The sequence below is a fragment of the Myodes glareolus genome, chromosome 3 (genome assembly GCF_982192425.1).
Source record: "Myodes glareolus chromosome 3, mMyoGla1.1, whole genome shotgun sequence".
Lineage (NCBI taxonomy): Eukaryota > Metazoa > Chordata > Mammalia > Rodentia > Cricetidae > Myodes > Myodes glareolus.
The window spans coordinates 82189433-82213594 of NC_142028.1; the positions used below are offsets into that span (position 1 = coordinate 82189433).

Genomic DNA, 24162 nt, shown 5'->3' on the forward strand with positions numbered 1-24162 from the left:
ATACATTTGCATATCCTGACCATATGTCAGGATGGAATGGATCTACTTGTATGAACCATCTTAATGTCAAAAGAACCAGGTAATCACACCCTGAATTGGTACATACAGCTACACTTGTCAACCATTTTGAGCAACCTCCAAACTCTCTGACCATCAGACAAGGTGGAAATAGGCTCACATTTTTGGGCCTCCACAGTACACATATGTAAATTATGGCCCATGAATATTCACAAAATTTTTAAAAATTACTTTAAAAATATTTCTAACCAGGCTTGATGGAAAACACCTTTAGTCCCACCACTCTGGAGTCCAGGAAAATCTCTGTGATTTCAAGGCCAGCCTGGTCTACATAGAAAGAGTTCCAGGCCAACTAGAGTTTCACAGTGAGACACTATCTCAAAAAGTAAAGAAAGAAAAAAGAAAAAGAAACTGATAGCATTTTCAGATGCAAATGGAGGCACAGAATTTGAGAGCATGTGATAATTCTGAAATTAGAAATAGTAAGTAGATGGCATTGAAAACTTTATAGTCACAGGAATATTCACAGGAAATAGCAGAAGGAGCTCACTGAGTGGCTATGTAATTCATTTGAGTTCATTCACTTAAAAAACAGGCAAAGAAGGTTGGGTGGTGGTGGTGCACAACTTTAATCCCATGACTCAGGAGGCAGAGGCAGGCAGATCTCTGAGTTCAAGGCCAGCCTGTTCTACAGAGCAAGTTCCAGGACAGCTAGGACTTCACAGAGAAAGCCTATCTCAAAAAGAAAAAGGAAGGGAGACAAAAAACCAACAGACAAAGCAGATGTCATCAAAGAACTAGTGGTTTATTTTTTCGAGTTTCTCTCACATAAACTATTAGACTATGGTTCTATAACTCACCAAGAATAAAACTCTAATCTTTTTCCCCATAAAATATACTAATGGAATGATACTTTTTTTTGTTGTTTTTAGTTTTGGAGACAGGGTTTCTCTGTGTAACATCCTGGCTGCACTTTGTAGACCAGGCTGGTGTCCAATTCACAGAGAACTGCCTGCCTCTGCCTCCTGAGTACTGGGATTAAAGGCACGTACCACCACCACCAGGCTTGACATCATATTTTCTTTATACTCATTAAAAATATTTTCTCTGTCTCATTGAAATTTCTTGTTGCCCATAGGTTGTTTCAAAATGTATCATTTCCAAGTTTTACTGACTTTCAACTGTTTGTCTGTATTCTATATTGGAGAGCACAGAACATACCCCTGCAAAGAATATGAGATTTGGGGAGGCTGAATTTTCTATGATGGCGGTCAGATCCAGTAGACTGATGGAGGAGCTATCAACCTGCAACTTCCACGGTTCTCATGGAGATCACCTTGTTCCTGACAGTCAGGAAGGAAGAGCTGCAGAAGGTTTTTATGACATCATTGCCCTCAGATTCCATTGGTCGGAACTCTGTCATATTGTTTCACCTAATGGTATGGGAAGCTGAGACAGTCTAGTTTAACCCACAAAGAAGAAAACGTGTTTGGAGGAACAGCCAGCAATGTCTTTCTGTTCTCGGGAAGAACTTGTATAAGATAAGAAATGCTAGCATGGGTATACAGTAGAAATTGTAACCTTTTGGGGACCACCAGTTTCTTTGGGGGAAGTTTGTAGCTGCTGAGTCAATGTAATGAACTTGTGTTCCCTTGGGTTTTCTGTGACTTCTTTCTTTTTTAATTCCCTTTCTTCTTATTTTGAGTAAAAGCTCCTGATTTTATTGTCTTCCTAACAAAGTCATTTTAGAACTGGATTCCTTTCTCTTAGCCTCCGGTTCACAGGGCTCGTATCTCTTACCCGCCAGTGCCCTCATAGACCTGCAGACGGGCTCCACACAATCTTCGTGCGGTTTTAACCATTCTGAGGAAAATAGTCTTAGTCTGTCCATCGCAGCCATTCAGTTTCTGATCATAACGCCTTTCCCGCGGCACACAAGAATCATCGCCCTTCTCGTGTTGTGTCGCTTTTGTGGGGCTGTACTAGCCGCATTTCAATCAGAAAGTCCGTAAGACTCAGGAACATTCCCTGTTGGAGCGCTGACCAGCAGGTTCTGTCACTTCTTCATTCGCTTTGTAGAAATCATTTTTTTGGGGGGGAGGATATTTCTGTATTTTAAGTAAACTTTAAATTTATTAGTGTTTACTATTGATAGCGTTTTCTTATTCCCACTTTTGTTGTGTTTGTAATTGTGTTCTTTCTTCTTCTTCCTTTTTTCTGTTTTGTTTTGTTTTTTTTTTTTTGGGACAGGGTTTCTCTGAAGCTTTGGAGCCTGTCCTTGAACTAGCTCTTGTAGACCAGGCTGGCCTCGAGCTCACAGAGATCCACCTGCCTCTGCCTCCCAAGTGCTGGGATTAAAGGCGTGCGCCACCACAGCCTGACTTCTTTCTTCATTTTTAATATATTAATTTATGCTTCAATTTTTTCACTTGGCTATAAGATTATTATAAACTTGTCGACTTTATTACTCTTCCCACGAATCTCAATTTTTTTTCCATTGCTGGAGATTGCCCCAGGACTTTACTTATAATAGGCACACCCGCTACCACTGGAAGGAATTCAATAGTATAGAAAAGTTTCTATAAGCCTGTGCCCAGTAACAGCCCATTGACATTTTTTCTTATATAAATATTTTTTTCCTTTTTTATTTCAAAAATTAGAACATCCTACTTTTATACTATCTAAAATAGAGAAAAATCAAATGAATGAAGTAGAAAACAGACAATAACAAACACTCATGCAATCTCCTAAATGAACATTTTTATCATAGCAACTGTGTATCATTTGAAGGATCTAGAACATGAAAAAAAATCAGTGTGTATTTCTCCCGCTTACCCACAGATAATGGCCATCATAAATTTGACGTATTGCTGAGTATTGAGTGCTGAGGTTGCTGAAGTCTCAACACATGTGTGGTGTGTGTGTGTGTGCATGTGTGTGTCCATACCTAAGTCAAGAAACAGAACACACTCGGCATTGCCACGCTTCCCTTGGATATCCATGTCTGAATGCTTGTTGCTGCCCAGAGTTTTATCTATGAAGTTTATCTTGCTGTGCATGGTTATAGTTCATTCTTTCCCCATTGTCCTGGGATATTTGTGTCTTTTCATCAATTCTATCTTTAAGTTTATCCATTCAGCCACTGACATTTTTTTTTTGCGCATTTCCCAAATGTGTTGGGCTACCTCAAATCGCCCTGCTCTAAACACTCTGCTACAGATTTCAGCACATATGTGGACGTGAATTGTGTGTGTGCCCATTGGAGGAAATGCTGAATTGCCAGGTGTGCATCTATTCAGCTTACTAATGGAGCCAGTTTCCCAGAGCTTCCCCAAATCATATTCCCTCCAGCAGTGGACAAGACTTCAGATCCCTGTTCCCCTGTCAATAGTTTATTTTATCTTTTTCATTTTCCACATTATATATTGGACGTAGCCTTCATAACATTTTACTTGTGGTTTAATGTCTACTACACCTATAGTTAGTAAAGTTTTTACATGATTATTGTCCATTTAGCCATTTTTTTTCTCTTTTTAAAGTTCTTCATTTTCAGCACATTAAAACTATTTCCTTATTTATTTTTTATTTTAATCATAATATTTTAATTTATTCTTTGAGAACCCATCACCAAACCCACTAAAAAAAAGGATACATGTAAACTTCAAATTTTTAATTTTATTTTATTGAGACAGGGTGTCTCTACATAATGCTGACTGTCCGGGAACTCACTATGTAAACCAGGCTGGCCTCAAACTCACAGAGAGTGGCCTGCCTCTGCCTCCTGAGTTCTGGGATTAAAGATATGTCCCACCATGCCCAGCCCTAAAAGAAATAATGTTTTTTTAAAGGTTTATTTTTCTCTTTTCTATCTAGATATGTGTGTTCCTTTCTGTGGGTATGTGCAGGTGATACAGGTAGCCTTGGAGCCAGATGCACAGGACCCTTTGGAGTTGACAGATGGTTGTGAGCTGCCTGGGGAGTGCTGGGAGATGTTTGCTAGCAAAGAAAATAGAAAACAATCAGAACATTGGTGTCAGTTGCTGTACAGCCTTGGTTCTGTTACTTCTGTTACAAGGGCTTCAATTTTGCCATCTCTAAAGTGAGATCCCTGCAAGGCTTTTCCAGTTCTTACACACTTACGATGTGTCCTGTGTTGTTCTCTAACTCTGGGTCTTCCTGCTTATTTGGATTGTATAGGACTAGAATTCATGTTCCCTGATTACTTTGTCAGTCTTAATATTACGTATGTTATATTATTATAAATATCACCTCATTTATTTACCTAGAGAACTGAGACATGTACATGAAATGATATTTTGCATTTATTTGTATAGGTTTTATTAACCTCTTAACCTATTTTCTGGCTGCTGGTGCCATTAGTCTGGGAATTGGTTTCTTAGCTTTGTCATCTGCTTTGTGGTTCCTGATTTGCAAACGAAGGTAAGGTTTACTAGAAAGTTTGTCTAAGTCTTTTGTTGTTGTTAAAAATTCAATGAAGGGCTTACCACGGCTATTAAATTTAAATCATTATGATGGGATTGATTCTATAATCTGGGGCTTGGTTAGAGATACTGTGGCTGGAAAAGGTTTTGTGTGCATTATTAAATCGCCCCAAAGAAGGACTAGAGCAATACAACAGGGATCTTTGTGCACTGAGAAATTTTAGGAATAACAAGTCCTATTTTACTTACTGGAAGACATGGGTCTGATTATAATCTAGAAATTAAGGGGGACCCTTCCAGTTTGGAGATTAAGACATGACTGAAGGGAAAGACCCCCTTTCGAGGAGTTAAGAGAACTGACAGAAGGCCTGATGTGGTCTGAAAATGCTCTCCCTCCAGGGCCCCACAAAAGACAAACTAATGCCTTCTTATTTTCAGCTCTAAACTTTTGTATTCCTACTTATTTAACCAGCTCAGAATTTGCATCCTGGTATTTTAAAATTGTAAATTGTAAGATCACTTCCCAAATTTTTCTCCCAGTGATCTGACCTCAGTGGCTGTCTTTCCACCATGGACAAGTCAGAAAGTGTTCATTTCTTCATTGTTTCAACAAACATTCAATGTATGCACAATAAAACGCAAATAATAAAGGGAAATATTTTTAGCTTTCTTCCACTGTTATTGGAATTGAGGATACAACTGTGAACAAGGCAGATAAAGTTTTTGTTTCCTAGACTTGACAGGAGACAGATTGATAAGCAAACATATAAAGTCTGCAAGGAAGGCATGTGCCAGGAACTTTTGTAGTCTGAAGCTTGAGTTAAAACAATAAGACTGGGCCAGGCAGTGGTGGCACACACCTTTAATCCCAACACTTGGGAGGCAGAGACAGGCGACCTCTGTGAGTTCAAGGCCAACCTGGTCTACAGAGTGAGTTCCTGGGCAGCCAGGGCTGTTACACAGAGAAACCCTGTCTCAAACAAGAACAAAATAAGACTGATTATAGATAGATAGATAGATAGATAGATAGATAGATAGATAGATAGATAGATAGATGGATGGATGGATGGATGGATGGATGGATGGATGGATGGATGGATGGATGGATAGATAGATAGATAGATAGATAGATAGATAGATAGATAGATAGATAGATAGATAGATAGATAGATAAATATGCCTTCTGCAAAATTTTCTAAGGGCCAACAAGATGGCTTAGCACATAATGGTACATGTAGACCAGGCTGGTCTTGAACTCACAGATCCGCCTGCCTCTGCCTCCTGAGCACTAGAATTAAAGACGTGAGCTAACACCACCCAGCACGTAATTACTTTTTAAGAAACTGTTGATAGAAGTGAATGTGCACTCCTAACAACAAGATAGAACGGTTCTGGCTTAAAGTTTCCAAAGACGTTCCTCTGGAAAGCCTGGACTTTGATGGAGCACCGGGGAGGCAGGCGAATGAGCAGCCTAGCTTCTATCCGAGAAAGGGGAGGATATTTTGAACTAGTGTGACCAGATGTGACCAAAAGAAGGGCTTGGAGCTGAGCTGTGTTTCCCAAGTAGGGTTGGGACTTGATGGGATGAAGGAAGGAAAGAAGAGTCAGGTGGCAGCATGGAGGCTGATGCCTGGGATTTTATCTCAGGCGACTGAGTGGTCAAGCCATTTTTTGAGGTAGGAATTGTCATAAAGGGGATCAATTGAGGACAGAGATGACAAACTAGGAATTGTGGGCTAATGTGAGTTTAAAAGCCTATTTAAAGTCCAAAATGGGAATGCCGTGTTAGAGTTGCATGTGCTGGCATAAACTAAGTAGCAGAGTGGAAGATTAGGTGTAGAGAGTCTAAAGTCAGGTGAGACCAACCAGGGAGTGGTTGTTGAAAAACGTGCTAAGGCAACTGGGCCGTGACTCACGCCTTTAATCCCAGCACTCAGGTGATAGAGGCAGGCAGATCTCTATGAGTTCAAGGCCAGCCTGGTTTACAGAGCTAGTTCCAGGACAGCCAGGGCAGTTATGCAGAGAAACCTTGTCATTAAAGAAAAGAAGGAAGGAAGGAAGGAAGGAAGGAAGGAAGGAAGGAAGGAAGGAAGGAAGGAAGGAAGGGAAGGGGAGACCCATGGCTGTGCCCTTCACAGTCCCTGCATTTGGAAACTGAGCAGCTGTGTAGAGAAACTCAACATCTGAATAGAAACCAAAAAACTGAAAGTCAAGAAAGTAGAAATCTAAAATGTTAGAAGGAGGTGTGAGTCTGTTAGACGGAAATCCTGAAGTTGAGGATGATGTGGACAAAAAAGTGACGTTTTGATTTCAGGAGATGGCGGTCATGGGTAACCTTGATGAGATGTTAGTGCGATGATAGGTTCAGAGTTGATCCTTGAGGACAATGAGATGTGAGAAATTTGAGAAAAGCATAAAGGTCTCTTTCAAGAGGAGTGTGTGCGCGCGCATGCCTGCAAGTGTATGTTTAGAAAACTAGCAAAGGGGACAGTCGCTGGAGGAGCACATAGAATTTTATTAGGTGCTTTTGTGTCCCAGTGACCAAAATGCTTGACACAAAAACATAAGGGAGAAAAACTGATCTTGGGTTTGGGGTTTCAGGAGATTTCCATCTGTCCCATTGGGAAAGGGACGGCCAGGACGGCCACAGTAACAGATGCGGGAATGTGTGGCAGAGACCCTCACAGCATGGTGAACCAGAAAGTAGAAAGCTACCAAGCTTCACCTCCAAAAGGTCCCACAGCCTCCCGCAAGCAGTGCCATCATCTCGGCAATGCACACTCAAAGGATGGGTTTGTGGGCCACGTTTCAGATGCCAGTCACAGCAAAAGTCAAAGGAGGGGTGCTTGTCTTCTCAAAGTGCACGCACCTGACGGGTCGCTCTTGTTTCCCACCCTAACACACTTGAATTATCACCAAGTCTGATTTTTATTCCCCTTGTAAATCACACACATTCATTTCCTCCCGTTAACCACTGCTGCTCTCTCCGAGCCTCTGTTGTCCTTCACGTGGACGGCTGCCCCGGGGTTTACAGCTGACCCCTGCCTTCAGTGTCAAGCTCGGTTCATCTCTTCTCCACGCACATTTTCTGCCTGTAGATCTCATCAAATCCCTCTCTTCTTCTCTCCCACGCCCACTGTTTTTCAGGACGCCCCTGATTCTAAGCCCCTCCCCCACGACCTGTCTCTGCACACGCCTCCATTCCCAGTCCTATTTTCGGCTGTGCTTTCTGTGTTTTGTCCACGAGGTGGAACTCCGGCCCCTGTATCTTAGTGTTTGACATTCCATCCGAGTAGAATAACATCTCTTCCACATCTCCCCCTTTCTACCAGATTTCACCCTCTCACTAATCTTGTTTCTTTAGCAGTCTAGTTCAGCCGCCTTTTCCCCAGGACATCCTGCAGTGACCGCTCTGTCCAGGTTGATTCCCTTTATACAAACTCCCACACAGTACCTGGTAGCTTTCCTCGACGGCATTTTCCATAGCCATAATTTTTCATTTTCTTGTAATGTCTGTCTTCCTTGTTAGTATAATAAGAGCTACAGGACAGGTCATGAAGGTGCCGGTGATAGGCCCTGCCCCTAGCACACTCTTAAATACTCAACACCCAATGTTTCTGACATACAGGTTAAATATTGGTTTAATGGATTGAAGCCAATGAGTGACTGGATCTTAATTGCTTGTAATTGTTAATATCTTTTGAAGAAATCTGATATGACGATCTCTAGAATTAACCTGGGAGGTTTTCAGTACCACTGGAGATATAGATGACCCTCATTATTGTTGTTTGGGTAGAGTTAACGCTGAAGAACTTGTGTCAACAGGTTGTTAATATCCATTTGACATTAAGGTTTATTCCTTATGTGTATTTCATGGTTTTCACAAATGTATAGTGACTTGCATATACAATCACAGTGCCAGCCAGAGCATTGGCATTGCCCTAAAATTCCTCTGTGCTTCATCTACCCACCCCTCCCTATCCCTAACCCCAGGCAACCAGTGATCTTCCTAGGGCTCCGTGGTTCAGTCCTTTCCAGAGTGATGTCATAGAGTTGAAATCAGATGTCAAATCTTAGACTTTTTCTCAGACAGGCCTTAATTATACAGCCTAACTAGCCTAAAGCTCACTAGGTGGCACAGATTGACCTTAACCTCACAACAGTCCTCCTGCCTCAGCCTCCAAGCCTCTGGATTGCAGATATGAGTCACTATGACCAGCTTTCCTCTGTGTCTGTTTTTAGGACTTGAAGGCTCCCTTCTTTGTATCACTACATAGATTCATTGTCATCATTTTTAAAAATCCTGTTATTACTCAGGTTTCTCAAGAGAAGCAGAACTGATACAATGAATATACATATATATATACATATAAATGTATATGGGATTTATTAGAGTGGCTCACAGGCTATGGTCTATTCCAACAATAGCTGTCTCCCAAAGGAAAGTCTAAGAATCCAGGAGCTGTTCCGCCCACAAAGCTGGATGCCTCCACTGCTTTTAAGTATGTATCAGAATCCTGAAGAAGTAGGTTCTAACACCAACAAAAGAATACATTTGCAAGGGCTGGAGAGATGGCTCAGAGGTGAAGAGCACTGGCTGCTCTTCCAGAGGTCCTGAGTTCAATTCCCAGCACCCACATGGTGGCTCTATGAGATCTGGTGCCCTCTTCTGGTATGCAAGCCATACGTAAAGGGAGAATGTTGTATACATAATAAATAAATCTTAAAAATAAAAGAGTGAGCTTGCAAGTGATAGTAAAAGCAAGCAGGGAAAACGCAAAAACTTCCTTCTTCCATGCCCTTTACATAGGCTGCGAGCAGAAGGTGTGGCCCAGATCGAAGGTGGGTCTTCCCAACTCAAATGACCTAGATTTAGGGTGGCATTTCTTACTGCAAATGATTCAGTCAAGAAAATCTCTCACTTGGGTTTTGGTTGATTCTAGATGCAGCCAAGTTGTATCCGGCCAAGAACAGCCCTCACAAATAGTTAACTTTACAAAGGACATTTCTTTCTGATCTGTTGAGGTTTCACTAGGCACCTTGTGGTTTTTAAGCCTCCCCACTTGCTTGTGACTGTGTGGATAATAAAAGATCACAGGTTCTCTCCCAGAGTACCGTTATTTTCAATTCAATTTCTGTCCTCTTTGTGCCAAAAGGGACCAATGAGTTCATTTATTTCATTACAAACCGATGTATGAAAAGGCTAATTATGCCAGGCAGATGGCACACACCTTTAATCCCAGCACTTGGGAGACAGAGGTGAATCTCTGAATTTGAGGTCAACCTGATCTACAAAGAGACTTCTAGAACAGCCTCAGCTACACAGAGAAACCCTGTCTCAAAAAAAAAATTGAAAGAGAGAGAAAAAAGAAACAGAAAAAAAGAAAGAAAAGACTAATTAGCAATGAAGTTGATTATCTCATAACCAAAAAGAAGTATATAAGTAACACAGCAATATTCAAACCATAAATGCTAACTTTCTATAATTAACTAGTTTACATTTTATGGAAAATAGACATAATGAAATCAGATCTGTTAAGTGTAAAAACTGCTATTTTTAAAGGTCTACAACATGTTGATTTCAAACTCCGATGTATAATGTTAGAGACAATATCTCAATTGGCATATATAATCATATAATCTGATTCCTGTGTTATAATATTTTCTGTACAATGTTTTCCAGGGAAATATTCCAAAGTCCCAGCATTAAATCAATTGATGAAAAGCTGAAACAAAGACTGTACAAACAGAAGGCTAAATCTCAGTCTGTTTTCATTTCCCGAAACTTTCACGCTGGCCAATCTCCACCACAGGTAGAGTGTCGTGTTTTTAAGTAGTCTCCTGGGAGATCCGTAGACCAGGTTACTAGCAAGTTATCTTTCTATTACGAGGCTAATATATTCACTATTATGTTTTAGTTTAAGATACAAAAGCATGAGGCCAGGCAGTGGTGGCGCACGCCTTTAAGCCCAGCACTGAGGAGGCAGAAGCAGGCAGATCTCTATGAGTTCGAGGCCAGCCTGGTCTACAAGAGCTAGTTCCAGGACAGGCTCTAAAGCTACAGAGAAACCCTGTCTCAAAAAAAAAATTCCTGGTGCCAAATTTTAAATTATCCAAACCAAAAGTTCATAAAATAGGAGAACTGGTTTTCTTTTATATTTTGGAGGGTGATAAAGTTTTTAAAGGAACAGAAAAATTGGCCTGGAGAGATGGCTCAGTGGTTAAGAGCACTGTCTGCTCTTCTGAAGGTCCTGAGTTCAGTCCCCAGCAACCACATGGTGGCTCACAACCATCTGTAATGAGATCTCTTCTGGCCTACAGGGATACATGCAGGCAGAATACCAAGAATACTGTATACATAATAAATAAATAGATTTTTAAAAAACAGAAAAATTAAATGAAAATAAACTCTGTCTCCAGTTGCTTTTATATACTTTTCAGGAAAAAAAAAACAACAAGCAAACAAAACCCTACACTCTCCATAGTGGTTTAGAAGAGGGATGAAAATAAGGGCATGTTGCGGGGGGGTGCCTGCAAAATTCTCGGAACTACAGAAAAGAAAAGAAAAGAAATTTGGAGATAAGAAATGCTCAGATAACCAGATAGCCGCGTCAAACCAGTTAAGTATAATTTAATTCAATTTGGTAAAGACCTACCAATCCAAATTAATTTGAAGAACTTGTCCCTCCCCTGTTGGGAAGATTAAGATGTCCCTTCTTTCAAAGTGCTTGTGTGGTATTGATGAGCAAAGCAGACCACAATTAACAATGTCATGTGTCATAGAGCATCATAAGGACAAAGTGGAACGCGGCAAAGCCTAGTAGAAACTGAAAATATAGCTGAGTTAAATCAATCAATCAATCAATGGTCTTACAGCATTCAGAGGTAAAGACTGGTGACAGATAGGACGGCAGGCCTTTATTTAAGTTGAACTCAGCAGCCATGTGTCTAGTTCACTGCACATCCACATCAGCACTGGCTGCTGTCGCTGTGTTTAGTTTCACATTGTAAGAAATGCCGAGAGACCACTCACTGTTGGCACGGTTCACTAAGGACCTATGGTGCTGAATTTGTGTCTAGGTCGACTGGGGCCCATTAAATGGTGGGCTCTGGTCTCTGCTTACCATGACTTATACTGGTGCTGAGGAGCCTGTACTGTACAAATGTCTGATGTCAACCAGGGCTGTCTGCATGTCAGCAGTGTTCCTTTTTTGTGTGTACCACAGGTCTCTCTTAGCTTTCTCAGTCTGTGAGTTGCACAGAGTCTCCCACCATCCCCAGAGTCCCCAGTTCATACCCTCTAGACTGGTGAATGTTCTAGCTGAGTACTTTCTTTCTGCCTGTTTCATCAGAGGTAGGGGTAGTGCCCATAGCGCTGAGCTCCACACAGGCAAACCTGTCTCCATCTTCTCAAAATCCCTTTAGCAGGGTTGGAGAGATGGCTCAGAGCGCATGAGGCTATTGCAGAGGACCAGGGATCCAGTACCCTCTTCTGGCCTCTGTGAGTACTGCACACATACTGATAGGCACACATACACAAAATTTTATATTAAATCAAACCTTTAATTGTCTCTCTGTGTGTGCACGCGTGCATACACATGTGTATGACACATGTGTGTGTGGTCTTAGCCAGAGGATTAAAGTCCTCTGGAGCTGGAGTTACAGGCAGGTACTGAGTCGCTTGACTTGGCAACCTGGTTCCTGTAGAAAAGTGGTAGTTGTAGTTCCAAAGCGCCCCAACTGTACAGCAGTTAACCTCACAACAGAGAACTCCAGAACTTGGTTCAGCTGCTAACTTCAAAGTTATATCGATGACATCTGCTCCCAGGGATCAATGGTGGAGCTAGCCGATGCCTGCATTTGGGGCTTCTCTACCTGCGCACCCCCAACACTCTATGGTTGTCTCTCAGGCTGGGGCTGTGACAGGTTGAATTCAGGCTCAGGACCCCACGGCAGTTCGGTTTTAAACAGTACGTCCTCTCTAAAGATGACACCAGCCTCAGCCCTCCAAGGCAGGGAAATTCCTTCCCATTGTTGATCCATCCCATAAAAGAGCCTCTAGTTTTGAGGTTTGTGAGCGCTGTGGGCGTGGCCTGTGAGTAGGGAAGCCAATGTTTTTTCAGCAGGACCCCTGGATGACTGTGTGCCTTCTTGTTGCTGCCTCCTCCTGGTTCTCTGCACTTCACAGCTGTGCTGGATCTCCTCTTGTGGGTTTCTGAAGCTTCTTCCCTCACCTCCCTTCTTTGGAACACACTGTGTTTACACATCACGATTCTTCTTCACTTGGTCACACCAAGGCAGCTTCTAGTCCTTTATCTATAACCCAAAATCTCTCTAGAGTGGCTTCTTGAGATGGGGATTACTTCTGATGTAGAGGCTATGAACATTATTGAAACCACAACGAAGAATTCAGAATATTATATAAACTTAGATGACAGAGTAAACTTAGATGACAAGGTAAAGTTCTCCGTGCTATGGAGAAAGAGTTCATGAAAAGATGAGTCAACTATGGGACCAACACAGTCGTGGACGGGGTGGCAGTGCACGCTGGAGCCTGTGTATGTTCAGTGCTGATCTGCAGTGCTAGCACCTTGTGCATGCCCGGCAAACATTCCACCATTCAGCTCCTTCATTATCTTACCCTAAGAAGTTTTGGAACAGTAAGATGGCTCAGTGGGTAATGATGCTTGCAAGCCAGTCTGATGACCTTAGTTCTATCCCCAGTATGCACACAGTGAAAGGAGAGAATCAAGTCCCAAAAGGTGTCCTCTACAGGTGTACAGCTGCACACAGGCAAGTGCACACACACATGCACACACACCACAAATATAATAAGAATAAAAGAGAAAAGTCTCCACAGCCACCCCAGCCTTCAGCAGCCATCACTCTGGTCAGTCAGAAGTGGTCTGCACCAAGACAAGATCCACATCCTTTTCTGTGAAAGACAACATATTATGTTTCAATTTTATTTCCCAGTAAACGGTTTTGTACACCTTTTCATATTTTTATTTACCATCTATTCTCTTGGTAAAACATATTTAAATCTGTTACATTTTCAAATTGGATTGTTTTCTTAACATTGAAATGCAGTGTTCTTCATATATTGTGGATGCAAGTCCTTTGTTGGTTATGTGCTTTTCCGTTTTCATTTCTTTTTTGAGACAGGGTCTTTCTTTGTAGCCCTGGCTGTCCTGGAACTCACTATATAGATCAGGCTGGCCTTGAACTCGGGAGTTCATAGATATTCACCTACCTCTGCCTCCAGAATGCTGGGATTAAAAGTATACACCATACCTGGCCTGTTTTTCAGTTTTTAAATCTCACTTGGTGAGTTTTTCACCCTTGTAACAGAATTTCATAAAAGTTTTCAATATTGGCTAAGTATAATTCCTGTTTTTATTTCTTGGGCCGTACTGTTGAGAAAAATGTTCCAAAAACCCATCCTAACACTAGATCTCAAGGATTATATCTACTTTCTCTTTGAAAAGCTTTATTTTCAGAACACTTTTGTTTTGCATGTAACAGCTTAATTGAGATGCAATTGAGTTTCTGCCAATGTTTAGATGTGGCCTGTCTCCCAAAGGCTCATGGGCTGGAAGACCGGCCCTCGGGGGACAGCCCTGAGGTGGCAGAAGCCTTAGGAAGTGGAGCTCCCACAGGAGTCTCACCCTCATGAGTGGACGATGCAGTCTCTCAGAGTGGATCAGGTGCCATAGAAATTGAAAAGAAATACTGAGCAGTGTATGCTCTCACCTGAGAAGCTCTCCGGCCCTCAGGTGTTCTTTTCCATACTGTAGAAAGAAACACTTTTATCAAAACGTGTAATATTGCAATTCTTACTAGTATAAATGTATAAATATAGAAACTATAAAAAATTTCCTTAGTTTTTAAATAATGCAAGTGACTTTTTTATGTAGGCGGAGCACAGAGAAAGGGAAGCAGCACAAATGAAAGGTACTTTTCTCTTCAATAAATTGTTAGAAGTATTTGTGTAGCAAAGATTTTCTTAAATCTTAAAACATCATGGAGATTCTTTCATAGAATGTTATTTATCTTATATTTCATGAAAATTTAAAAGAAATATCTATGTAGTAGTATGCGAATTGTCATTTTTTTAAGAAGAAAATGTAATAACCTGTCTGAAAATGTGAAATTATTTTTTTCTTTATTGAATTCAAAGGCATTGTAATGGTGGCCATGCAGTGATGCCAAGGGTTGGGATGAGTCAGGGTATGGGAGAAACCTTGCGTATCTTGTAGCCATTTATATGTGCATGCCACGTCCTTATGTCTCAAAACTTGTCCTACACAATTTTAGAAATGAATATAAAATTTTGAATATAATATGTAAAATATAAAAGTTAACATGTAAAGTATTATAAAATATATTTTAAGAACTTTGTGACATTTTTAAAAACCTAACTTTTTGGTTTAGGGGTCTTTACTTGTATTTTATGTTGTTTTTCATTTGGGGTTTGTTGGTCTTGTTTTGGGACAGAATCTCACTTTTTAACCCTAACTGGCCTGGAGTGATGGCCTCCCAAGGGCAGGGACTGCAGCATGTACCAACACATCCAGCAACAAACACTATTTTAAAGTGTCCACCGTGTAGTCTAATATGAAAAGCATGCGCTTACCGAATGAAATGAAATGAATGTCCTGGCAATGCTGAAGCATGCATGGGCAGCCCGTATAAGGTGGTTCTGTTGAACTTGTCCATATTGGGTTTCATAGTCTAAGTTGTTGGGACAGCTGACCAGATCTCTTCCTCAAGAGGGCACCAGATCTCATTACAGATGATTGTGAGACACCATGTGGTTTGCTGGGAATTGAACTTAGGACCTTTGGAAGAGCAGGTAGTGCTTTTAACCATTGAAATACACCTTGTGTCTAATTGATGGGGGGGGGTTTCTCTGTGTAGCTGTTTGCTTGTTTGTGAAGTGTCCCCAGCAATAACTACCCTGAAGAATTGTTGAGATAATAATCTCTGTGAGTTCGAGCCTAGCCTGGTCTACAAGAGCTAGCTCCAGGACAGGCTCCAAAGTTACAGAGAAACCCTGTCTCAAAAAACCAAAAAAAAAAAAAAAAAAAAAAAAAAAAAAAACTGGTCATGGCGGCACACTCCTTTAATACCAGGTCTCAGGAGGCAAAGGCAGGAGGATCTCTGTCAGTTCAAGGCCAGCCTGGTTTATATAGTGAGATCCAGACAGTCACAGCTATGTAGAGACACTCTGACTCATAATTAATAATTAATTAATTAATTAATTAAAAATGCCTTCTACTGTTATTGGCAGAAAACCGTCCCGTGTTTGGGCTCTTACCACTCTCTGTGGACCAAATGCTTTATTGTTGTTCTTGTTTTCGTTTGTTTGTTTGTTTGTTTATGATCCTGCTCATCAATTTTTTAAAAATTGTAGTATTTTTTTTAAAAATGTAATATTCAACTAAAAATCATTAAAAAAATTTTTTAGCTGTGAAAGGTTTTTTTACCTGGAGCCATGGAGACATCTGGCACAGGCCACTGCCTAGGGCTATGTCTGAGTCCTGAGGTGGTGTCCAGGGCTCCAGTTGACATCAAGGAGTCTGTGGATGCCTGGAGTCTGACCAGCCACCTGGTAGCATGTTAATGCCCAGTGGCCATGCTGCTGCTGGGGGAGGAGAGCGTGCTGCCACCGAGGTCGTGATGGCATCTGGACCCAAGCTGCTGCCCAAGGCCATGTCTGGGTCTGTGATAATGTTCATGACCAGTGTTAGCACGGGGTCTTTGGACACATGTTGTGCTGAGCCAGCCCTGCCCTTACCTGGTCCTGGGATGTCTGGTTCTGACCTCCACAGGATACTGCCGCAGGTGAGCTGGTCCTAAACCCTCAGGAAAGATCTCGCACCTGCACTGGGAAGGATGGCCCCACCCCTCACTATAGACCTGTACCTCACTAGAGGGAAGCACACTAGAGCTGACCCTTTGGTCAGGGACACAGATGAGTCAACCCTGAGGGCAGGAGAGCAGGAGAGCTGACCCTGTCCCACCCCGTCTGCCATGCGGTGGCAAGGGTGAGGGAAAGATGCCCTCCCACCCCCCCACTGCCGTCTGCAGCAGGTAGGGGAGCTGGTCCTGGAGTCACAAGAGTCAGAGAGCTAGCCCTGACCCTCACTTGGCTGCAGTGCACGAGAAAGAAGCCTCTGTTTCCTGTCTGGACAGCACGCTAGAGCTAGCCCTGTTGGTGGGGACACAGATGAGAACTGGGGAGCTGATCCCATCCCTCCATGCAGTGGTATGGGTGAGGGGAAGATGTCCTCCCCCCTCTGCCCCTTGCTCCCTGTGGCTCTCATGAGAGAGCTGGCCCTTGGGTCTTGAGAGTGAGAGACTAGCACCCAGGAGAGCAGGCCCTGCACCCTGCCTGGGCAGCACATTAGAGCTGACTCTGTCTCAGGTCAACCAGCCCTAAGGGCATCAGAGCATTAGAGATGACCCCACCCCTCCCTCATATGCCCCCTACAGCAATCTGGAGAGAGAGCCCTGCACTTTGCCTGGGCAAAACGGTATTCTGGCCCTGATGATGTGAATGTGGGGGACCCTGATCTGAGGGCCCAAGAGCAAAAGAACTGGTCCAGCTCCTTGCTGTAGGCTGCATGGGTGAGCTAACCTGGGGGGTGCTGGAGAGCTCACCTGGGTAGTGACAAGGAGAGAAAGCTGGCAAGCTGACCAACCCAGTTACCACCCAGGCCCAGGGCTATGGGTTGGCTTATCGCCAGCATCCACCGAAATCCAGGAACTGTCAGAGCATGTGAAAGGGACAGATCTACAAATCCAAAACAGCAGGATCTCCATGACACAGGACAACAGGCTATTCAAGAGCAGCCCTAGTGAAAGCACATTTTAGGTGGTGTAACATAAACCAGAGGCCTCGAGCCAGACCGATGACTCTTGGTAACGAATACTTACAAGAAAAGATGAATGGACTAGAGTAACTGTGTCTCAACAGGCCACATTATAGCTTCCATGACAAAATTCTTCTTGTTGTTTGTTTTTGTTTTTATTTTGTTACTTTGTTTTGTTTGGTTTTGGGTTTTTCTTTTAAATTTAGGTTTTTTGGGTTGGGGAGGTTGCAAGGGCAGAGAGCAAATGTGAGGGGACAGGGAGATGGGTGGGATCAGACGGCATGGGGTAAAATCCACAAAGAATCAATAACAGTTAATAAATAAATAAGTAAGTCAGGCATGTGGCACATGCCTTTAATCCTAGCTACCTTGGGAGGAAGACAAGATGATTTCTCTGAGTTAGTAGTCAGAAAGGTCTACATAGTTAAAGCCCAGTAAATCACCCAAAAACACATAGAGAGACCCTTTCTCCAAAAAAAAAAAAAAAAATTAATGGGGAGGGGGTGGGGGATGTGAGTGAGTTCAGTTGCCCAAGGAGTCCAGAGGTGTTAAATGCCCTGGAGCTGGAGTTACAGATAAGCCACATAACAAGACTGTTGTTGAACAGACAGGTCCTCCAAAAGAGCAAGGGGTGCTCTTAGTCACTGAGCAATTTCTCCAGCCCCAAGACACCTTTTATAAAATTATTATAGTTATATTTCTCCCTTCCCTTTTCTCTCTTCAAATTCTCCTGTATACCTCTCCCTAATTTCCTTCAAATTCATGACCTCTTTTTTCAAATATTGCAAGCAAATATTTGTGTGTGTGTGTGTGTGTGTGTGTGTGTGTGTTTCCAGGGCTGACCATTTGATATTTGACAACCAATGTGTGCTCTTCCCTGGGAAAGCCCCCTGCTCCCTCTCCCAGTTTTCCTCGGTTTCGATAGTTCTTTAGTAGGGTTGAGGCCTTGTGGGGCTTTTCTCTGGTTTTGGCAATCTTTCCATTCCCTTTCCCACAGTGTTCCCTGAGCCTTGGGTCTTCGGAAGTTTTATAGATGTATCCATTGGGCCTGCGAGCCACAGCTCTGGTCTTCTTCAGTAATATAAGAAACTTTTTTTCTTTTTTCTTTTCTTTTGGTTTTTCATGACAGGGTTTCTCTGTGTAACAGCTCTGGCTATTCTGGAACCCACTCTGTAGACCATGCTGGCCTCAAGACTTGGAGATCCACCTGCTTCTACCTCCCAAACGCTGGGATTAAAAGCTTGTGCCACAACCACTCAGCTCCAAGAAACTTTTAAAAGTGTCTTGTAGAACTGAGATTTCCAACCTAATTAGAATGTGTTCCTGGACTAGAATATTTAAATATCATATATTTAATATTGTAAAGATGATAGTAATTTGGTGTTTTCTCTTCTAGCATTGCCTTATCCATGATAGCCCTAAGAAGACTCTTAATTAAGATTTGGCTTATCCGTTGGGCATGGTGACACACACCTATAATCCCAGTACTAGAAGAGGCAGAGGCAAGTGGACCTCTGAGTTTGAGACCAGCTTGGTCTACAGAGCTAGTTCCAGGAAAGCCCGGTCTACACAGTGATGCCCTGTCTCAAAAAAGCAAAATAAATAAGTAAATAGATAAACAGATAAATGCATAGTAATTCTGAAAAAGTCACACGTTGTGGTCCACACCTTTAATCCCAGATCCCGAGAGGCAGAGGCAGTCTCTGAGTTCGAGGACAGTCTGGTGTACAGAGCTAGTTCTGGGACAGGCAAGGCTACACAAAGAAACCCTGTCTCAAAGAAACAGAAGACTTGACTTGTCAATATGTAATATTCACAGCAGACGTTTTTTCCTTAACAGCAGTCAACTCTAAAGATGAATTCTGCCTTCCGGACGCTGTTGGCGGAGAGTCCCCTGACATGCTCTTAGTAGAAAATGGCAGCAGTGTGACAGTGAGTTTGTCAACGTCCGCCTCTTGTAGTTATTACAGCAGAAGCGTGGAAGCAGCTGATGAGTGGTTCTTGAAAGACTCTCTAGCAGCCGAGGTTCCCCCAGAGCCTTTGCTTGGAGAACCTCTAGCAGAAAAGGTATTAGCATACCTGTCAAGCATCTCATTAGAAGAATGGCCTAGAAACACAACGAATGTGACATTTTGTGGCGTTCGAAAAGAAGACAGCACCAAGGAAATGTTTTCACAAAGAAACACAGAAGCTGGCACACACAACCTTCCATGTGATACCAAATAAATCTTTTCTCTTGAAGCCTGCTAAACAGTGAAATCCGAAGTTAAAGCTGACTTACGAGCTCCTAGTCTCCTACCAAGTCCTTACTAATCTTGCTTTTCTTGTTTTTAACCACAAAGTGGCTCTAGCCCTTACTGGCTTTTATTTTTTATTGTTTATTTTTATTTTATATACATTTGTGCTTTGCCTGCATGCGTGTCTGTGTGAGGGTGTCAGAGCCCCTGGAAATGAAGTTCCAGGTAGCTGTGAGCTGCCATATGGGTGTTGGGAATTGAACTGGGTCCTCTGGAAGAGCAGCCGGTGCTCTTCATCACTGGGCCATCTCTCCTGCCCGTTTATTTCTTTCCTCAATATCTCGGCTTCAGAACTTAAGGCAAGGACAGCACACAATAGACATATACATCCAGAATTCTCTTGAGGATTCAGAGTTGGTGCGTCTCTACCCTTGGATACACCGATTTGTTATTCTGTTTCTGTGTCATCTGCTGCTCCCCTCGTCTGTGTCCTCCCTCCTGCCTAGATGACGGCAGGTCTCATCACCTTCTCTCTGCTTCTTTAACAGTTCGCTCTACACAATAACCGCAGTCATATTTTGGGACAAAGTTACTATAGCCTCTTCTTAAAACCTTCTGACATCTTCCTAGTTGACAAAAACACTACTAAGCATCTTTGTTCTGTCATATGTAGTTTCATTTTCAGCCTTTCCTTCCTGATGGGTTGACTTCGTTTCAAACCATCCTCTTTGGGAAGTCAGCACAGTCTGGCCACGTTGACTGGTCTGCTTCTCAAACGCTGTTTATTTCTGCTCCGGGTTTTGTGCTTGCTCTTCCTTCTAACTAAACATCTGTTTCTAGAGTTTTGCATGGCTGGCCCTTAAATAGTATTTCAAGTTCATCTCATGTATCGGTTTCTAAAAGAGACTTGCACTGACCATCACACAAAGCAGAATCCAAAAGGACTCAGTAGTGTGGCACTGGACTGGAATTAGAGGTAGCAGGCTGTGTGTGTGTGTGTGTGTGTGTGTGTGCGCGCGCGCGCGCACACACATGTATGTTTATTGTTTGTTTTCTCTGCTGTATCTAAATCCATATATCCATACTGGATCTATTATACTGATAATTCATCCCAGTGACCATGAACACAGCTAATGCTCAGATCTTGGTGAAAACTGTTTCCACTACAACATTCTGCTAAGAAATGGCTGTTAGCATAGCCAGATCAAAGAAAGCAGAGAGCAATCCTAGCATGTTTCCTCTTGAACAAAGTGCTTATAAATTGCTCGTGCCAAGTCAAAGAGGCACCTAAGCCACTATGAAAAGATTCCTCTGTTCAAATTAGGGCATATATGAAATAATAATTTAAATGATTGCTTATTATGCACATTGCAGTAGTTTATAATATAATAACATATTGAATTATAAAGTCTCTATGAGGGGCTAGAAAAATGGTTCAATAGCTAACACTTTTCCTGTTCCTGCAGAGGACCTAAGTTTGGTTCCCAGTACCTACATCTGTTGCGTCTGCCTTATCAGCGATGAAGATGCAACACCAGACTCTTCTTAACTGCAGTTTTATTCAGAATCTTCTCACCCTCTCACTATCTCTCGTTACCTCTTGCTCCTTCTCAACCTCTTGCCCTAGGCAGAGTCAGCCCGCAGCTTAAATAATCTCTGGGTAGTCAACCCCAGCAAGCCACGTGGGAAACACAGATAGGTCCAGAAACACTGAAGCAAGCAAGATCTTAGCATTAGCCATATATGGAGTTGTTACACATCTAAGAGCATTCACCGTTGGAAAAGTGGAAAGTGGGAATCAGCGCCACCTGTAAGGCATGGCATCACGCAGCTCTCTACATACATCCTGTAGCTCACAATGGTACATTTGTTTATTTTCTTTGATGTATGGAAACCTATATATTCATACTGTATCTGCTATACTGTCAGCTCATCCTACGTCTCCAGCTTCAGGAGATCCAACATCATCTTCTGGCTTCTGCAGGCACACACAGCCCTGCCCTTCTACCCCCCACCCCCCCCACACATATACATATAATTAAAAATCTTTAAAAAAGAGAATCCAAAATGCGGAGCTATGGTGGTACACAACTTTAATCCCAGCCTTTGGGGGACAGAGGCAGAGGCAAGGTCTGAGTTCAAGACCAGCCTGGTCGAGAGAGCAAGTTCCAGGACAGCCAGGGCTTTTATCGCCGTGAAGACACACCATGACCACAGCAACTCTTATAAAGGAAACCATTAAACTGAGGTGGTGGCTTACAGTTTCAGAGGTTCAGTCCATTATCATCACAAAGGGGAGCATGACAGTATACAGGCAGATGTGATGTTGTAACAATAGCTGAGAGTTCTACATCTTGCAGGCAGCAGAAAGTCCTAAGTCCACACATCCTAATAGCGCCACTCCCTATGAGATTATGGGCGGTCAATTAAATTCAAACCACCACATTCTACTCTCTGGCTTCCATAAGCCTGTAACAATATCATAAGGCAAAATACGTTTAGCCCAACTTCAAAAGTCCCCGTAGTCTTTAACAGTCTCAACAACGTTTAAAAGTTCAAAGTCTCTTCTGAGATTCATGCAATCTCAACTGTAATCCCCATTAAAATAAAAATCAAAAAGCAGATCACATACTTCCAAAATATTATACATATTTTATAGAGTATACATTACCATTCGAAAACACAGGGAAGAGAGCACAGCGAGGAAATAAGGACCAAGGCAAGACTAAAAACCAGCAGTGCAAACTCCAAACTCTGCATCTCCATGTCTGATGTCAAAACGCTCTTCAGATCTCCAACTCTGTTCAGTTTTGTTGACTGCAACACATTTCTTTCTTTCAGGCTGGTTCCACTCCCTGTTAGCTGTCTTCCTCAGCAGGTATCCCATGACTCTGGCATCTCCAACATCTTGGGGTCTCTAAAGCAACCCAGGATTCAACTTCATAGCTTCATGCAATGGCCTCTCTATTAGGCCTCCATTCAGGCACATCCCTGACACATGCCTGGCCTTGGTGGCTTTAGGCATGGGGGAAAATTCCATAACTCATTTCTTCTATCCTTGACTCTAAAGCCAGAACCATGTATCCAAAGTTGCCAAGTTCTTCCGCTTACTGGACCTGGAACATGGCCCCTCATTCAGTTACATCTTCACCAGCTTTCTGTCCTTCACTGCCTAAGCTTGACTGTCCTGAAACTTGCTCTGCAGACCAGGTTGGCCTCAAACTCAGAGATCCATCAGCTTCTGCCTGGCCAGTCCTTGGATTAAAGATGTGGGCCACCACATACAGCTCTAAGCTTTTCTTTAATTCCTTTCCACAAGTTGGAAACTTAGCTGGGTGGGATCTTGCCCTGAGGTCACCACTCTCTTTATTCCGTTTCTTAATCCATTTATCTCGTTGAACACAGAATTTAGCTCTATTCCACTTCCTGGTGTTCTTTTTCTCCTCAGAACTTACATTTTGTAATTTACCATGCTCAGCTCACTCTTTTTCATTATAAATCTTCTTTAGAGTTACCACTAATATCTACATGGCAGAGTCTATACTAGGCTGTTTTGAGATTTCCTCTGCCAATGGAATTAATTCAAAATTCTTCACTTTAGCCTAAGGCAGGCTGTTGCAGAATATTTGTACACTGTGAGGATATGTCTTTGCCAAGGCACCTTCTAATTGGTTTAATAAAGAGCTGAATGATCAATAGCTAGGCAGGAGGTATAGGATTTCCAGGGGGAGAAAGAAAGAGGAGGAGGAATCTAGGCTTGTGACACCCAGAGACACAGAGAGGAAACAGAAGGTGCAAGATGTAAGAGAGGTAATGTCATGTGATAGAATGTAGATTACTATAAATGGATTAATTTAACTTATAAGAGTTAGTTAGGAACAAGCCTAAGCTATAGGCCAAGTTTTCATAATTAAAGAAGTCTCCATGTCACTGTTTGTGAGCTGGCAGCCCAAAGGAAAACCCAATTATAGCAGTCTTCAGACAAGAGCAAAAGCAATCATTTTCTTCACCAAAATATCACAAGAAAGATCTCTAGGCAACATCCTAAATTTCTCTCCTCTAAAACCTCTTGAGTGAGTCCTTGTCATTCAAATAACTCTTAGCACCTCTGTCTTCCATGCTCCTACTAGTATGGCCCATTAAGCAGTGCTTAAAACATTCCACTGCTTTCCTAACCCAAAGTCCCAATTTCTCCAAACAAGCGCATGGTTCAGCCTATCACAGCAATACCCCAGTTCCTGGGACCAACTTAGGTACCGGGTATCTTAGGGTTTTTATTGGCCATGTCAATTCTTATAAAGGAAAACATTTAACTGAGATGACAGCTTATAATTTCAGAGGTTCAGTCCATTGTCGTCATGAAGGGGAGCATGGAAGTATGCAGGCAGACATGGTGCTGGAGGGATAGGTGAGTCCTACATCTTACAGGCAACAGGAAGTTGACTGACATCCTGGGCGATCTCCTGAGCATAAGAAACCTCAAAGCCCACTCCCACAGTGACACACTTCCTCCAACAAGGCTATACCCACTCCAACAAAGTCACACCTCCTAATAGTGCCACTCCCTATGGAGGCAGTTATTTTCAG

The 24162-nt window shown here is 42.5% G+C and overlaps 1 protein-coding gene across 1 annotated transcript; it reads left to right on the forward strand.

Moving 5' to 3' along the window:
• The first annotated feature begins 1414 nt into the window (after nucleotides 1-1414).
• Nucleotides 1415-19589, forward strand: C3H1orf185 (chromosome 3 C1orf185 homolog). Its single transcript, XM_048453378.3, has 5 exons — nucleotides 1415-1578; nucleotides 4353-4458; nucleotides 10144-10273; nucleotides 14378-14414; nucleotides 19179-19589. Exons 1-5 carry the CDS (start codon nucleotides 1575-1577, stop codon nucleotides 19562-19564), a joined length of 663 nt encoding a protein of 220 aa, XP_048309335.2. The 5' UTR covers nucleotides 1415-1574; the 3' UTR covers nucleotides 19565-19589.
• Nucleotides 19590-24162: the final 4573 nt, after the last annotated feature.